This window comes from Osmerus mordax, chromosome 19 (genome assembly GCF_038355195.1).
Source record: "Osmerus mordax isolate fOsmMor3 chromosome 19, fOsmMor3.pri, whole genome shotgun sequence".
NCBI lineage: Eukaryota > Metazoa > Chordata > Actinopteri > Osmeriformes > Osmeridae > Osmerus > Osmerus mordax.
In genome coordinates, this window is record NC_090068.1 from 2,940,196 (window position 1) to 2,958,995 (window position 18,800).

General features: G+C 41.7%; 1 protein-coding gene across 1 annotated transcript; it reads left to right on the forward strand.

Annotated features, from left to right (window-relative positions):
- Positions 1 to 7,943: 7,943 nt before the first annotated feature.
- oafb (OAF homolog b (Drosophila)) lies at positions 7,944 to 14,816 on the forward strand. Its single transcript, XM_067257663.1, has 4 exons — positions 7,944 to 8,162; positions 12,505 to 12,639; positions 12,826 to 13,006; positions 13,985 to 14,816. Exons 1-4 carry the CDS (start codon positions 7,944 to 7,946, stop codon positions 14,263 to 14,265), a joined length of 816 nt encoding a protein of 271 aa, XP_067113764.1. The 3' UTR covers positions 14,266 to 14,816.
- The last annotated feature ends 3,984 nt before the right edge of the window (positions 14,817 to 18,800 follow it).

An 18,800-nucleotide genomic window follows, 5' to 3' on the forward strand; every position in this document is an offset into this window, starting at 1 on the left:
TATGGCTCCAGTTTAAAATGTGAGACTTTATAAATGTTGACGTGACAAATAATAGCCCAATATATTTGCCACTTAGCTGTGAAGCAACTTAAAAGTTCATGCTATTGTCACAGTACATTTTGAAGACACAGGGTTACCTGCACTATAATTTGAGATGGTAAATAAAATTGTTCAAATGAAGCACCTCTTGTTCCTTCTGAGTCCAATATTTCCACTCCATTGTGGTCTGTCAGGGTGAGTTGTTCATTGCTTCCTAAGGCATCTTTTACTTTGGCAATCATCGATGTGACACTGGCCTCCTGCTCAGTAAATCTTACAACCACCATTCTGCTGTCCACAAGCTTTCCACTCTGTACCTCTCCCAGACTGACAGTCCTGGAACTCAGAACTAAATTTAGGTTCATTCAAAATTTTGAACATACAAGAGAACATTTATATTCAGAATCAGAATCAGAATGGGATTTATTCGCCATGAAAGTTTGCACAGACAAGGAATTTGCTTTGGCAGGAAGGTGCATACAATAAACATATAGGGACCTAAAATGTAAATATGTGGACTATCTATACTAAGGGTACATAAACTAGCAGTACTAAGTGGAATTAGAATTAAATTTAAATAAAAAATTAATTTAATTAAATATTTATATTCTATTGACAAGGGCATGGAAATTGAAAACAAATGTGCCTTACCTTGTAAAGTATTTCAGGGATTGAGCCCTGAGTGGCACTGAGGGGCTTGCTGAGCTAGCCGACCTGGAGAAGCAAAACTGGCAGCTCGTGGAAGGAGTAGGTAGTGGCCCCGCAGCAATGTTAAAACCTGCATCCAGCACAGCCCCAGCCCTGTGTACTTCGTAATGGGCCTTGTCCCTGAGGTCGAATTAACTGACGTGGCCCTCTGCTCCAGGGAAAACTGCCACATTGGTATCGTCAGTGAGGTACAGGCTCTGGCTGGTTACCTAAAAAGAAGTAAGATTTAGGCAAAATCCTGGTAATGGCATTCAATAACCGTATCCACTATAGTTAGGTGCATAAATCCAGCACTACTATCGGTTGCTAGGTTATTAAGTTCACATAACGTAAACTAAAATTAATGTAATTCGATACAACAGTCCTGCAAAAAAAGCATGTACAGTTATTATAATGCAAAAGTTATAATGTCATAAAGTTATACATTTTTGTTGAAACTGTTTTAGAGAGGCATTCCATCAACTGTATGATCATTTTAGAGGATGGAGTTTGTGGTGCTATTGAACTGTATTGCCTTAAGTTACAGAATACAGAAAGTTACAGGTGATACAGAAACACCTAACTTGGTGGGGGAGTCAGGTGGCTGAGCGGTGAGGGAATTGGGCTAGTAATCTGAAGGTTGCCAGTTCGATTCCCGGTCATGCCAACTGACGTGCCTTGGGCAAGGCACTTCAGTGTAAGTCGCGCTGGATAAGAGCGTCTGCTAAATGTAAATGTAAATGTAAACTTAACTTATGTCATTGAGCCTATCCTAATTGACACGATTACGGGTTGGAAAAATAACAGAAACGCCTCTGTACAACTCAATACTTCAACATCACCACTAACTAACACCTATGCGGCTGCCAACTAAGTTAGCTGTCACAGTTACAGTAGGCCTACTTACAGTTACAGTTCACCCAATGTCACACATTCAAAACATAATGCTAGCAAACTAGCATTCATTAACTTTAGTTAGCTAGCTAACGTTACGTATCTTTGGGAGATACTGTGTGAGAACAATAATCAAGCTGCCCTGAGCTGTTGAAAGATATTTTGTCTTCGACTCCTTTTTCTACTACCTTCTACGGACGTTTTGATTTCCCCAAAAAATGCAACAAACGTCAGTTTTCATATTTGGTTCATACATAAAAACAAAATATTGATTTGTTATTTCGGTTTTGGTTTGCCAGATTAAATGGAATAATTGAATGATCGGATACACGGACCGTACACGGACCTGGGGGGTATTCGTCGTAGCTCGCTAAGCGGTTTAGCGAGCTAATTTTCAGGCTAAGATTTTAAAAAAACGCCCCTCTTTTTGGTTCGTGGAAGCAACTTTCGATAAATCACCATAGTAACATATCAATTAGCACTAACCTGCTCCAGAGCAGGCTAATGTAAGGGTAGCTGGATAAGCTTGCCACACCCCCGGAAAATAACATGGCAGCCAGGGTTCTAAATTAATACTGCCAAATGCGGGTTAAAATTCATTTTGGCGGGTGTTAATAAAAACTCACTAGCCAGTTTGGCCGGTGATACATGAGGCATTAGATGAATGATACATAAGGCCAGTGGCGGCTGGGAAGCCCCCGCAGCCAGTGGCGGAAAGTTGGAGCTCGAGGCCCCTCCCCTAAATCCACTCAAAATGTATCTCCATCCTATCTTATACATTGCTGTCTACCTTTAAATATAGCCTATATTCACCAATGTGAGAGAAATAAAAAAGTAAAAAAATAACAAAAGCCCAATAGCAGCCTATTTGTGTGGCATTCTGCGGAAACCGTCGGATGTCGCGGCCGCGCGGTCATTGCTGGCTATAAGCCATAAAAGATCGAAAATTGTTTTCTGTCAAAATTTAGATTTTTGATGTTTTCTATAGTTAACACCCTAAACTTCATTGTAATGTACAAAAAGTATAGCTTCTGAAAAACTGTTAATTTCAACGTTTTTTGGACATGTCAGCTAGCAAGATTTCCAAGCCATTTCAAATCAAATGCTCAGTTTGCTTGCTCTTTTGAGTGCTGCAGCAGCCCCAAACAACTGATCAATGAAGTCAGGCTGTTAAACTTAAAAATAACTTGCTGAGAAGTTATTAATGTAGCCTATACTTAAACTGACATTTACATTCACAACGTGATTACGAACAAAAGGATTTACTTTCCATATTCGCCACAGAATTAGAATGAAAGTGGAGTGGAATTTTCTCGGTTATCACTTTATTGACACAGGTCAACTTTAAAATTATGTAACTTCAGTTGTGATAAAGATATCTGAGTGATTTAAACATATTTGTATTCAGGATAGTTTCCAAATATGTATAATACACAGAAAGACCCAAATGTTCACGATGTGAAGAGTTTCCGCAGGCCGCCACACATTTGTCATTGTTGAAAACCAAAGACAGCACTAGCCTTCTGATAGTTCAGCACCAAGGATAGCATCGTCGAAATAACACACAATCAATGGAGGAAAGGAAAACATTTATTCTTGCCAATAAGTAGGCTAAGCAAGTATATTTATTGTTGGTTGCTGGTGAAGACGTGCTGCTGCTAGCTACCTGCGGCTGCGGTAGTGTTTCGTCTGGAGATGTTGATAATATTCCTCTCTGGCTGGTCTAAATAAGTGTGTAATCTTCGGGTGTTTTGCTCGAGCTTATTCAGACAACAGTTTATTGCTGCGCTTTTGAGCACCGCGTGCATATTTTCTTTTACTCATGTCTCTACCGTCATCTAGCAGAACGTAGCCTAATGATTAGCATTTTTTAAATGTGCGCGTTCAATAGGCGTAATGGCCCAAAAGGCACGTAAGATACGCAAAAGCCATTGTTGCCAGATTCAGGGATTTTGAGACTATTTAGCCTATTTAGATCTGTTACGTTGCCTACATTACGGAATTCCTTTACCTGGCAGTTGAAACTTGGGGCTCTAAATGAGCGCCCTCAAAGTGTTTTCCTTGTTTTTTTTATATATATTTTTTTATATAGGCCTAGTCTGTTTTTTGATATGCAGGGCGGGGCCCTTAGGGCGTGGGGGCCCCCCGCCTTGCGGGGGCTGCGGGGGCTCCGCAGAATGCCACACAAATAGGCTGCTATTGTGCTTTTGTTATTTTTTTACTTTTTTATTTCTCTCACATTGGTGAATATAGGCTATATTTAAAGGTAGACTGCAATGTATAAGATAGGATGGAGATACATTTTGAGTGGATTTAGGGGAGGGGCCTCGAGCTCCAACTTTGCGGGGGGGCCTCTGCAAAGTCCCAGCCGCCACTGCATAAGGCTCTGTTCTCGGCATGGTTCTCGGTCATTTATCCCCCTGGCAGTACTTCCTAAGTTTCCCATGAACACTGCCGTAATGCTACGTGATAACGTTTTATACGCCCATTGGCTGCGCGCAGTTGAAGAAAACCGGCGCGAGAAACCGTGGAAACGAACGGAGCGTCCACCAGAAAACACAAGGAAGAAGTCAAACGAAGCATAGCAGATCATAAGAGGTAATAAGAGCTAGCTCGAGTAGTAAAGTAAAAAGATAACTTAATGCGGCGGTGGTTAGGACAAACTTCTGGGGGCGAGAAGAGGAACGAGGCAGGGGATGAGGATATTGATAGCACTAGAGAAACGAAGAAAAGAAAATGTAATGCCAAATGGCTGACGGGTCGGGAATGGCTTGTGTTTGACAATGGAAATGTTGTCATGTTTTGTAAGGATTGCCGCATATAGTCTACGCATAAGAAAAATTATGTTGCTTACTGACACAGTCTAGTGTCATGTAAATACACTGTTCTTAATAAAGAGTACATTAGGTCAGTTTAATTAATGCCTGCTTAGGACTAAACGTTACTGTAAATGCATGGGCAGGAGTCAATCTCATCATGACGCGAATGGACGTTTTAGCCATTTACAATAAATCGTGTCCTTACTTAGTCACGTGTTGGTGATTTCACATACCCTTGCATCATACTTCTGTGCTTCATTTTACTTCATTTTCTGTGTTTTTCACGCCAACAATGTTAATAAAATGATCAAATTCATTCAGTGAAACTCATAATTGTTCTTATTTTCACCGGAAAGAATTTGGCTAGTGGAAATTCTGATTGGCTGGTGAACAAATTTTTTAATTTAGAACCCTGATGGCAGCTCCCTTTTTGAGAGACCCAGTTGACCAAGGAGCTTTAGTTCGATTAGCTTTCCATAACAATAGAGTTCTTCGCGATTGCCAAGATCCTTTATTTCACACGGATGAGTTCTTGTTTGAGCGATATCGATTCAGCCGACAAGGACTCATTTATTTGCAAGACCTTCTCGGGCCGTACATTGCAAATATCACACGCCGCAGCAAGCTTAGCTTTATTATGAGCTTATGCTTCTGTATGTGAATATATAACGCTATGTTTTAGGAAATGTCTTGTCTTATCTGCTTTTTATATGTTTCACTGTGGGAGAGTGGGAACGTTATATCGATTCCTTTATGTCTTGACATGTGAAGAAATTGACAATAAAGCTACTTGAAACTTTAACTGTGCTTCAGACTTTGCATAGCCCTGAGGTTTTTTGCGTCAGGTATAGGATACATTTTATACAATATAGGCGATGCCGAAAACATTGGCAAAGCAGCATGCGTTGCTGTAAGAAAAGTGTACTTGGCGCTTAACCAGCTGATGAATCGATTCATCATATTCCCTGGCCATGTCCCAGTCAATGAAATCAAAGACGGATTTACACATAGGCCTACATGCATATACACATATATAGTACATGATATAAGCGCAGTAGCCTACATATATCCTCATAAGTGTCTATGAATTCGTATCAATTAGATACTCTTTGGCCTTGTTTTTATCTAGCCTACTTATTCTGAAAGAGTTGAGATCATTATTTTCGCTAGCAAGATCTCATTCGATTACTAATTTCCATTAACCCTACTGCCAGCTGGCACATTTAAAGAAATGTGATCTGATTGGGTTAATGAGGCACTTAAAGATCCTGTAAAGTGGACCTGGAAACGAGTTTTAAGTTCGCCACACCACAGAATAATGTGTTATTAACTACCCATCCAAATTCGAATGAAAAAGTAACACCGACAAGTATGCTAAATTAGGCTTTGAAATCGTGATAAAATCAGCAGTCTTCTCTGCTTGAGACTGGGGCGGCGTGTCGCCTGAAGGAGCTGAAGCGCCGCCCCTCGCTGCCTAGTGCCTACCTCCGACCCAGATAATGGACGCTATGTCAAGCCGAACAAAACCGTATGGAATTAGAATTTATTTGTTCAATGAGTGAAACATACAGATGCATATAAATGAAATGTTCCCTTGAGCTGTAACAGTAAAAATGGACACCAGAGACAGCAGACAGTGAGCTCTCCATAGGCTACTTCTAACACATTAGCTACCATTTCACCAAAATACCATCATTCTACACCAAGTAGCCTAATATCAATTTAGCGGTTTGCACTAACTCATAGCAGAGATACCTCTGGAAAAGTTATCTAGTATAATTATAACAAGCACACAGAACTGAGTGATGAACTGCTGGCGGCGGTGGATGGTCCAGGTGCGACCGGAGGAGGAACGGCCGGAGGGGCGATGTTCGGTACGGCTCCGCGCTGCAAGAGAAGCCGTGTGTTGGTGAACCCCGTTTGTCTCTGGTCCATGTCCAAAACTGTCCGCCGTGAAATGGTCAGTGCAGAGGCGGCTGTTGGAGTTTATCCGAAGCTTTCCATTAGCGTGGCTCTTCACAAAAGCTATCCACCTATTTTTCCTTTCATTATCAATAGGGAACTTAAATGGCGTTGCAGCGCATCTGGAGTTCTTGCATCCAGGGAAGATGCAGTTGCGGGTGGTGGGAGACATCCTGAAGCTAGCTAGCTAGCTGATGTAGGCTACAATAACAGTACAGCAGGAGGAGCCATTCTGTGATCTGACGTAGATAGGGCAAAATGACGTAGATAGGGCATTTTTTTTGGCTCCGCCCATTAAAACCTGATCTGAAAACGGAAGAGAAACTGTTCTTCGGTTTAACTCCACATTTCAGTGTGACAAAGTTTTAGCGCTTTGCACATGCTTTCAGGAACTCATTTCACACGTATATAATGTAGACGCAAAACATGGAATTTACTTTACAGGATCTTTAAGATGAGCCTATACATTTCCCCAAAACGTTCGCATTTAGCTTATCTGCAATTGTTTTGCCAATCTGCTTGTCTTGCTCTGGCAGCGGTGGCAGTGTTTGACTTAGCCATGATAATATGCTTATTGTCTTCGTAGAGACTCATTATAATAGTTTGCGCGGATGGCGAGAATAGCCTATCACCGCTCTCTCTTTCGTCCTTTCCGCCATCATACCGTTAGAAAATTACGGTTTTGGTGATCGACCTTTCCTGCCTTTAGAAGTAGGACGTGCACGTGCAATTTCCCTGATAAGTTTAGCCTGATTGAAATTAACCACATGATTTGGATGCAGATCAGCCGTTGACGAACCGATGTTTGCTGTTCTCGCTAATGTTAACGGGCTAAAGGGACAATTGATTAACTTACATTTAGACATTTACATTTAGTCATTTAGCAGACGCTCTTATCCAGAGCGACTTACAGTAAGTACACGTGCATTCCCAAGTAGAGTGAAGTGCCTTGCCCAAGGATACAACGTCAGTTGGGTTGACCGGGAATCGAACTGGCAACCTTCGGATTACTAGCCCGACTCCCTCACTGCTCAGCCAACTGACTCCCACGCACAATTTAGCTTCAACCCTTACGAGGAATGGGGCCCTGAGTGGACAGCATTGTTTGAAATGCGATATTGCTTTAAGCACCAGCAAAACCCACAAGCCGACGCAGTAGCAGCTGTGTGGGTCGTTGGAGGAAGTGACGAGATTAAATAGTAAATTTAAACACTTAAGTATTTTTATAAGCACGAAAAAGTTGCTACTGGAAGAATGTCCTCAACACTATTTTTATATGGAGGACTTAATTCTGTTGTTCACTTAATGAACAACAGAATGCCATATAATGTTCACAATGTGTTTGCTGCGGGATGGGAGCCCACCCACCTTCGCTGAGATTTTACAATGATTTGAATCTCTTTTTCTATTGAACTTCATGTGGATTTTTCGAGACAATTTGAATGTTGAAACAAGTTGGCTATGATGGATGTGGGGAGCTCATTATACCATTTACCAACATATTCGAAGTCGGTTATTGATAATTGAACTTCAACAGTGGGAATGTATGCGTGGGAGTCACCCGTTCGGATTTACTTAAGTTTACTACTTTTTTTTTTTGTATCGCTTGGCAATTGTTCAGAACTGAGAGTGCGAGTGCGTTTGAGTGGTGGATTAATAGCGGAGGAAATGTTGGAAGCGGACAATGAGAAGGATGCCATAACTGTGGAGTTCAAGCAAGGGGATGGCACTCACATTACTGTCGTATTTGATTTTAAACGGGTGAGTGAACATTTAATAGTTTTCTGTGGAAATATAAGGTGAATAAGATGGTTATTGTGCTTCCAAATATCTGTTTTCGTTTGTACATTAATACAATAATGGGCTATTATAATATGCCAAGATATCATGATATCTTTTCAAATATTTGTTTGAAAAACAAACAGGTAGGCCATTCACGCCAATCCATTTCAAGTCTTCAGAACCAACAGTTGGTGAGACACTTGAACATGTTATTAACTTAGTTAACAAATAATTGCAGTTAGAGTTGGTTCAAGAGCCATTAAGTCATAAAATCATGTCCCCTTTTCACCCTTACTTCACTCAGAAGCCAGTAGCCCTGGGCTTCTTTCTACTGTTGGATACGTTTTCCTAAGTTCCTGTGGGGCCTCTCAGGTTACAGTTAACAGCCCCACTCAGAGTAACAGCAGATCTTTTCTTCTGAATCAAGTCAATATGGTAGGCAGCCCTCCTACCGCCTCTCGCATGTGCTTCCAATATTCTCTTGTCAGCAGTAGCTCGATTCATGGAAAGTTGGAAACCATCCGACTGGTGTTAAAGGACAACCTTTTCATTTTATAGAGGAAATTGTTGTTAGTGCAAAGAATGGAAATGATCTGGCTTCCTGTTGAGCAGGGGGTGGAGAGACATATTGGATCATTTGAAAACATAATTCCACCAAATGTTATGGAATTATATGACTTGAAACATTCACCAGGGAGATACATACATACGTTTGATTCATCAATTGGAAGCTATAGCAATAGATGGTAATTCTTTATTAATATTATTTCTTATTTGTGTCAAGCTTTAAGGCAGGAATTGGTGAAAAGAGGCAGAAATCCTATGCTTCAGAACTACTCAGAGAGAACCATATTTCAATGGTCCAGTGACCAGTCAAGTGTTCTGTATTGACGATTGAACACATTCCAGATAGTGTACTCATACACTCCAGATTTGGTATATCCAAAAACACACCTATGCCACAAACCCTAAAACATCTAATCGAATCAATATTTACCACCTCTGCATGCCTGTACTGTACACACATTTTACTTTTTTCATGTCATTTGTCATTGGTTTGGACCCAGTTAGGGATGGCTCGGGGATAAGAGGAAGATGGCTCATGTTTCCTTCATTCAGGTGGAGCTGACTGTAGCCTGTCATTGGGAGGGGCGCTGTGGAGTGTGGTTGTCAATCAATGAGTGGGGTATCCACCATCCACGCACAATGGTACACACTATGATCCCACCCAACCCCTCACATGCACCGCCCCATCATCCCTCCCACCAATGGCTGGGGCCTAGAGGCTTGTTAGCTTGGCTGTCATCTTTCTATGGGAGCATAGTATTGTGTTGCAGGCCCAATTTAAAGTACATTTACATTATAGTCTTAGTTCTACAATTTACATTTACATTTAGTCATTTAGCAGACGCTCTTATCCAGAGCGACTTACAGTAAGTACAGGTACATTCCCCGAGGCAAGTAGGGTGAAGTGCCTTGCCCAAGGACACAACGTCATTTTGCACAGCCAGGAATTGAACTGGCAACCTTCAGATTACTAGCCCGATTCCCTAACCGCTCAGCCATCTGACTAGTCTTGACTGATTTGTCAAGACTAGAGTGTGTGAATGGACTGAAAATCCCATTTATAAGCTACTGTGTTAACTGTTAATCATGCTGTTATTGCTCAACAAAGTTTAAGTTGGAAACCCGTACCTTGGTATACCACAAAATTGGGCTGGCCTTGTTGTCTTATGCTCATGAGTCCTAAGAAGTAGTGTTGGGATTGTAAAACTTGCCGGACTGGTTGGCCATAAACTTGATTGCTTTAATTTGGCCAGTTTTTGGATACCTTTGTTCTTACTCACACAAATATCTCTGGATACATGAACTGTCCATATGCATATCCATATTGGTCAACTTTGCCTGGGGGTAGAAGAGCTGCAGGAAAGTGGAGAGTGAAACATTCAGGCCCTCCAGGAATGTTCTAGTCCCCTCCCCCACCGTCGGCATTGCTATCCATCTGCTCCTCCTCTGGACGTCCACACTTCCCTCCAACCCCCACAGGGGGACACCCCCCCCTTCATCTTGTCTTTCTTTATTCCTTACTTCACATCTTTTTGGACTTTATTATCTCTCCCTCTCCACTTTAAGGAGGGCCGTGTATTTTTGTTCCACGACCTATAGTACATTCCGTGACCGAAGCTATCTGAGGAGTAAGTAAATGAAAGAAAGACAAGGACTTGTCTCTGTCTTATTCAGACAGCCTGTATTTTCTTTTGCTTTGTCTGCCGGGATGTTTGCCACAGCACTGAGTTTTAGCGTGGTTGTAACAATGTATAGACAACCATTGAGATGGAAATGAGGCCAGGCTAGTAGCATTGTCAGTTATGATGGTAGATGGAAGGTTACATGGACTCATGTTCCTGTTTCAGGTCAGGTCAGACCAGGTCAGCCCTCATAACATTTGTGACACTTGATATACCGTATTTCTTCAAATAAACGCTGCAGCGTTTATTAAATAACGCTATTTTTTGGTGCAGAGTTTATTCGAGGGCGGCGTTTAATTAGTAAGGGTGATCTCGTGAATTGTAGCTGCAGTGCAGCCATAGACAACTTCGTTGCTGGCATTGTGACAAATGAATCATGCTGCTAAAAACGCAGGTTTAATTTACTACCGCTGACCTCCTTGTCTATTCTTTGTTTGTCTATCAGTGCGACAACTCCCTTTCTCATTGGCTATCAAGGTGTGCGCTGGTAGTACAACTGTCTCAAATACAGGTGTTCTACATTGTGTATAAATATGAAGCAGAATGCCTAAATGTTCATACACGTTACCTTTCAAACAGAAAGTTATGTACATGTGTAATACATACTGGGGTTGAATTTAACCAATTAAATAACCGTTTTCAGATGTTTTTGGTGCAGCGTTTATTCGAGGGCGGCGTTTATTACACAACGTTCATTTTTGGTGTGGCGTTTAATCGAGGGCGGCGATTATTCGAAGAAATACTGTAGTTGTTTTGACACAAAGTGTCACTCTTCATTGAGGTTGCCCTTTGTTTTGTATGTAGAAACCACAGGAGCAACCAAATGAAATACTTTGCACAATGTTGCGATAAGCTAGATAAATACCAGGGGTCTCATTTATAAAACTGTGCGTAGGATTCTTACTAAAAGTGTACGTACGCCCAAAAGCCTAAAATGGCGTACGCCCAAAAAAAATCTGATTTATAAAACCGTGCATACGCACACCTGTAAGCAATGTTCCCTTTATAAATCACAGACTACCCACAAGTGTGCGTACGTGAATCTGCATTTTAACCCGCCCTGAACACGCACATAAATGGTCAATGCAAAGCACCTCATGAATGCTAATCCAGTATATTAATGACCCTGGCATGCGATTGTTCTTCACGGTGAATCATGGCGCATGACAACTTCTCAGACACTGTTAACCTATTGGTGGAGGCCCGAAAACCACATTATTTGGTGGCCGTTGGATCACCAATAAAAAAAAACAGTGCGAGTGGCGTCAACTGTGCCAGTGATACCGCAAATCGAGATACAATTTGAAAACAAAAGTGTTTTGTTATGAACAAGTAGTCTATTGAAGTCTGGACTGATAACGAGGACGTAGAGTGTACCGATTGCGCGGGACCTTAACGACTGTATTTCCAGTTTTTGACATATGATGATATATGCACAGTATTAAATAAATATATTTAGTTATACAATGTGTTCTGCAGTTATCAAAAGGTAGGATATGTGATGTAATCCTGTATTCCATGCAGTCGGGCTCGGGCATCTCCCCCTCCTACATCCCGTAGTGGGCAATCTGATGGTGAGACATACAGCGCTGAATTTTGATTTAAAATTTGAGTTGGATTGTACAAGGTGTTTATGGAACAATTATCACTCAGTACAAACGCAAATAACACTGTTGGATTTAATCTTCATGATAATGATGAAATCGAGTGAAAAAAACGTGTGTGAGGAAAACAAAATATATAAATATTACGAGTAATGTTCTTCCCACATTCACTTTCTGCAGTCTGACTGCAGTACGGTCATCTGCGTCGCCAATTCCAACTGTTTCCAAAATGTGCGTAGGCCTACTGGAGGGTCAGAGTTTGCGTGGAGGACCGCACATTCTCCAAGTTCAAGTTTGTTTTTTATAAATCACAACCTTTGCGTGGAAAGTGGCGTACGCACATTTTCAGCCCCGTTTTGTGCGTACGCAAGCTTTATAAATCAGACCCCAGTTGACTTGTGAAGTGACCGAGTAAAAATGGACTTAATGAGACAACTTCATTTAGCTTTCCTTTTTTTCTGTTTTCAGGATGTGAGGATCTTTAAAGCTCTCATCCTTGGGGAGCCAGAACAGGGCCAGAACCAGTACCAAGTGCTGTGCTTTGTCACACGACTGGACCATCATGAGATCATCCCTAGCGAGTCAATGGCCCGACTCCGACAAGTAAGGAAACCATAATCAAAATGGTCAATGTTGTTTCATTTAATGCTTTTATAATTCAACTGATGCTGATGTTTCAATGTAATGGCCATCAAGGTGTCCCATCTAATAAGCTTTACGTTGTGTATTTAGGACTCCAGGGATTACTGATTTGAGCTTTTCTTTCCTTGCGTTGTTTGCGCTGTGCAGAATAACCCCCATTTGGTCCGCACAGCCGAGGAGAAGCGCGGGGTGGAGTATCTCCAAATGGACCTGGCCGTCAACCTGAGTCAAACAGGGCACCTCGACACAAACTTCCACGACATGTGCAAGGAGGCCCACGAAGGGGTGTATACCCGGACTGTTGATGTAAAGCACTGGTTTAGTAAGGGTGAGTGTTTTTTTGTACTGAGTTTTCTCTCTTTCACTCATGCGCAAAAGTAAGTTATTATAAGTTATTTGATGTCAACAAGCTTGTTGAGTTACCTATTGACTTCTTAGACTAATTAAAAGAGCGTCTACATGGCTTTTGATAGCCTTAATTGTCAGAAATGGGGTGTTGTGCTTATAGGTGTAGCCTTTAAGGTGATCAAAAACGTTGAAAGAATGCTTCATTGTTGAACTGTAACCCTCTGGGTATTTATCTCAAAAAGAACCCAGGGATTTGGCTCCCTGGAAAGCATTCCTCATTTGACTGGGTGCCTGAAGCTCTATCAGCTCAATTTGAATGGCTGCTTCGTCTAACGAGGGCATCATCTCTCATCTGGCAAGACAATTCTCCACCTGGGTTGACATTCATATGGTCGCTCACAACCTTGATGATATCTCTGGGAATGCAGAAATCCTCATTGATTCCCTCATCAGCTCTGGGATTCTGCAAACAAGCCAGTCTGGCATAGTTTGCAGAATGACAGCATATTTATCTCCCTTTTTGACAAAACACTAGTTGTCAACTCGTTTGTCAAATACTCTGACAGCAAGAAATATTGCTTGAGTCTTGTCTAGCATGCAGTTATTTTGAGCTGCTGGCTGGCAAACTGTATGTTGTTGTTATGTGAACTTTATATTTAAAATGTAAACAGAATTTAAAGAATCATATGGCTTTCTGTTTTAGTATATGTTTGTAGGCCTATGATGTAAGTAAAAAATAAGCCATTTGTGATGGCTGAATAAACATTCTAGAGGCATTCAAATAGATGTTTGGTTAGCTTGCATTGATATGTTGCTATTATGGGATAAGTTAATCAACCAATTATATAACTTAATCTTCAAGTTGTTTTAAAATGTTTATTTGGATTGCTACAAGAAAAATTAAATTGTGTAATATAAATGGCATACAATGAATAAATAACACAGTACTTCTGTTCAGGAAGGGAATCTTCCGTGTTTGAGGCCCAGCCCCATACATCAGATGTCGACCCGGTGGTGCAGCGATGCCCCTCCACACGAAACCCGTGGCAGCCCTGCACCTGCAGCTTCCACCTGCGCCTGGAGTGGGTCCCCTGCCTGCTGAAATACTGCCACAGTCGCAGAGTGGCCCCCGGCAGGGCCAACCCGTACAAGTGTGGCATCAGGAGCTGCAGTAAAGGCTACCACTTCGACTACAGCGTTCCCCACAGACTCCTTTGCCCATGGGATGAGGACACTTAGAGCATTGTTGGAATTGTTTATTGTGTGTCCCTGGCAGATCCATACCCTGAAACTATCAATGGTGATGGAAATTAGGCTTGTCACAAGTGCGCTGACCTTTCCTGCCACCCCAGGCTTTTTTACAGAAAATAGGCTACAGTTTCTTTAAGCCGCATCCCAACAGTATGGGAACTTTGTTTGTAAATCAGAGTCTAGGCTGCACTGGAACATAGGATGACTGTTTATTTACCCAGTAAACCTTTCACATTGGACAGCTTGGATAGCCATCTAACTATACAATATTCACAATCAGGGTGAACACTCAAATGATCTAAACTACAGACCATAGCATTACACATATCAAAAAAGAACGAACACAACAATAGAACTTCGAACAATGCTTATCTAACTAAGCTAATGCCCTTAACTTCATAGCTTTTCAGCTTGCCGCGGGGCATTCTGGGTACCAAAAGCATTATCGCCACAATACCAAGCAATGCACGAGTATGGGCGATCTTACAGCATTGTGTAACACACTTTGGTTGTGGATAGTATGTCCAGAAATAAAGCCATGTCACTCATTTAGTGGCAAAATCCATTGTTATGTCTACAAAATTATTTTAGATATAGTAAGGCCGAATCCCAATACTCTGTCTTACCCTTACCCCTAGCCCTTAGTTTTGCGTGTTCCCGTGAGTGTAAGTGGTGTCCCAATACTCTTTTTGAGCTAGGGGTAGGGCTAAGACGAAGGGGTATACACTCCTTAAAACCAAGTAAGGTCGGGAGCTTACTTGAAAACTAGGGGTATGTGAATACTGCGCTACCTGCAACAATGTTGGACAGATCACCCAGAGTCCCATAAATTTAATATTTTCGGCTTAAATAATTGATTAAAAAATTATGACAGTCTTGTTTACATACAAGTAAACAAATATGTATTTGCAACCATGTTCTTAATTGAAACGTTTTTAAAAATCGCTAGTTTGCTGCGCTACCGTTACATTGCTGATTTGCACAACACTCCCGCATTTCTCTGATTAGCCTTGAATGGACTCCATGCATGTCTACAAGCCATCCTTCAAAAAGTTATGGATACTGCATAAAGATCCAATTTCTTAATCCAAATGAAGAAAACACATGCAAATAGACAAAACACAAGCAAATTAAGAAAACATCTTCATGAATTTGACAACACATGCGCAGCATTCAGAAAACGTGCTGCAAATACACACAACACAACCAAATACATAAACGCGCTGCAAATACATAAACGCGTTGCAAAAAACGAAAGCACGCAAACCAAAATCGCTGCAAATACATAAACGCGTTGCAAAAACGAAAGCACGCAAACCAAAAACGCTGCAAATACATAAACGCGTTGCAAAAACGAAAGCACGCAAACCAAAAACGCTGCATCCAGTTTTCTCAACGTAAGTTCTCCAGGTCTCTAGGGTGAGCGCTAGAGGCATGGATTTTGGTATGAGTGCTTTCGTTTTTGCAACGCGTTTATGTATTTGCAGCGCGTTTATGTATTTGGTTGTGTTGTGTGTATTAGCAGCGCGTGCATGTGTTTTCTTCATTTGGATTAAGAAATTGGATCTTTATGCAGTATCCATAACTTTTTGAAGGATGGCATCATGCTCTTCCTCAGATACAGCGGCGATTATATCGTCTGCTATTATGTGCACGCCATCAATATTTCCAAACGTCTCACAATTCTTTTGCTGAAAAACTTCACTGGCGGATTTCACACCAAAAGGAAGCCTCTTAAAGCGAAACCTGCCCCAGGGTGTGCTAAATGTGCACAACATTGATGAGGATTTGTCAAGCGTTACTTGCCAGTAGCCGTCCTTCTCATCTAAAATTGTGAAGATGGACTTTCCGGACAACCTGCACAGGACCTCTTCTGGGGTGGGTATGGAGTAGTGCTGCCTCTTAATCGCTTCATTTATATCACGAGGGTCCAAACACACCCTCAGAGACCAGTGGCGGCCGGGACTTTGCAGAGGCCCCCCCGCAAAGTTGGAGCTCGAGGCCCCTCCCCTAAATCCACTCAAAATGTATCTCCATCCTATCTTATACATTGCTGTCTACCTTTAAATATAGCCTATATTCACCAATGTGAGAGAAATAAAAAAGTAAAAAAATAACAAAAGCACAATAGCAGCCTATTTGTGTGGCATTCTGCGGAAACCGTCGGATGTCGCGGCCGCGCGGTCATTGCTGGCTATAAGCCATAAAAGATCGAAAATTGTTTTCTGTCAAAATTTAGATTTTTGATGTTTTCTATAGTTAACACCCTAAACTTCATTGTAATGTACAAAAAGTATAGCTTCTGAAAAACTGTTAATTTCAACGTTTTTTGGACATGTCAGCTAGCAAGATTTCCAAGCCATTTCAAATCAAATGCTCAGTTTGCTTGCTCTTTTGAGTGCTGCAGCAGCCCCAAACAACTGATCAATGAAGTCAGGCTGTTAAACTTAAAAATAACTTGCTGAGAAGTTATTAATGTAGCCTATACTTAAACTGACATTTACATTCACAACGTGATTACGAACAAAAGGATTTACTTTCCATATTCGCCACAGAATTAGAATGAAAGTGGAGTGGAATGCAATTTTCTCGGTTATCACTTTATTGACACAGGTCAACTTTAAAATTATGTAACTTCAGTTGTGATAAAGATATCTGAGTGATTTAAACATATTTGTATTCAGGATATTTTGTAGTTTCCAAATATGTATAATACACAGAAAGACCCAAATGTTCACGATGTGAAGAGTTTCCGCAGGCCGCCACACATTTGTCATTGTTGAAAACCAAAGACAGCACTAGCCTTCTGATAGTTCAGCACCAAGGATAGCATCGTCGAAATAACACACAATCAATGGAGGAAAGGAAAACATTTATTCTTGCCAATAAGTAGGCTAAGCAAGTATATTTATTGTTGGTTGCTGGTGAAGACGTGCTGCTGCTAGCTACCTGCGGCTGCGGTAGTGTTTCGTCTGGAGATGTTGATAATATTCCTCTCTGGCTGGTCTAAATAAGTGTGTAATCTTCGGGTGTTTTGCTCGAGCTTATTCAGACAACAGTTTATTGCTGCGCTTTTGAGCACCGCGTGCATATTTTCTTTTACTCATGTCTCTACCGTCATCTAGCAGAACGTAGCCTAATGATTAGCATTTTTTAAATGTGCGCGTTCAATAGGCGTAATGGCCCAAAAGGCACGTAAGATACGCTAAAGCCATTGTTGCCAGATTCAGGGATTTTGAGACTATTTAGTCTATTTAGATCTGTTACGTTGCCTACATTACGGAATTCCTTTACCTGGCAGTTGAAACTTGGGGCTCTAAATGAGCGCCCTCAAAGTGTTTTCCTTGTTTTTTTATATATATTTTTTTTTATATAGGCCTAGTCTGTTTTTTGATATGCAGGGCGGGGCCCTTAGGGCGTGGGGGCCCCCCGCCTTGCGGGGGCTGCGGGGGCTTCCCAGCCGCCACTGTCAGAGACCCGTTCTTCTTCTCTGTGATGACGAGGCTATTAACCCACTCCGTCGACTCAGTCACAGGGTCTATAACTTCTTTGTCAACGAGCTCTTGCAGTGTAGTTTTCAATCTGTCCATGACAGCGATGGGAATTTTCCTTCAGCCGTGTACTACCGGGGTCACATTGGGGTCAATGTGAATGTGATGTATCCCTGGAAACTGTCCTAGACCACTGAAGACGGTTGGATAGGCTTCCACCAACTCGTCTTTTGTGGCTGGTGCCTTCACTCTGATCATGTCCATTCTTTTTAACAGCTGTAGTTTTTCGCACACTTCTCTGCCAAGTATTGGGGTGGAGGAGTGCTTTGTCACAAAGAACCGCAGACCTGACTTGCTTTTGTTGGTTTCACATATAAAACTCACTTCTGGTGCCAGGCATGCTCCTCCATATGCAACGAGAACTACTGGGGTGGGCTTCAGATGATTGGGGCCTGGGATCTTTTAGAAAATGTTCATAGGCAGTACATTTGCATCCGCCCCAGTTTCCAGTTTAAACTTAACAGCAATGTCTCTGATACTGGTTGTGGTGTAGGGGTGGAACGGTACACTGAAGTCACGGTTTGGTTCATAACGCGGTTCAGACATCACGGTTCGGTACGAGTTCGGTACAACGTAGGGAAAAGCAAAACAAATCAGGTTCCTCTACTACATGTAAATTTCGATTGCGTCAGTAATTTATTTGGCCGTATTTGTATGTGTATCTAATGGCTGGTTAAGCACTGTAGGGAGAAGTTGAACATTGTGTCTAGTTCCAGTGATTGGCACACCTGGGTGATGGCGTCGGTTATTTTTAGTCATTTAGCACACGCCAGATGCGTTATATGCATAAGCATGTTAGATGTATTTCCACTCACATACCCCACAACCAGTGACGTGCGGTGATGTCAGTAAGAGGCTAGGCACTTGAATGGGAAAATGTGTCCAAACTTTTGACTGGTACTGTACATGTTGAAGAATACAGGATCGAAGTGCGCAAATGAGTTTTTCGCTTGTCGTCCGCAGTGAACGGAC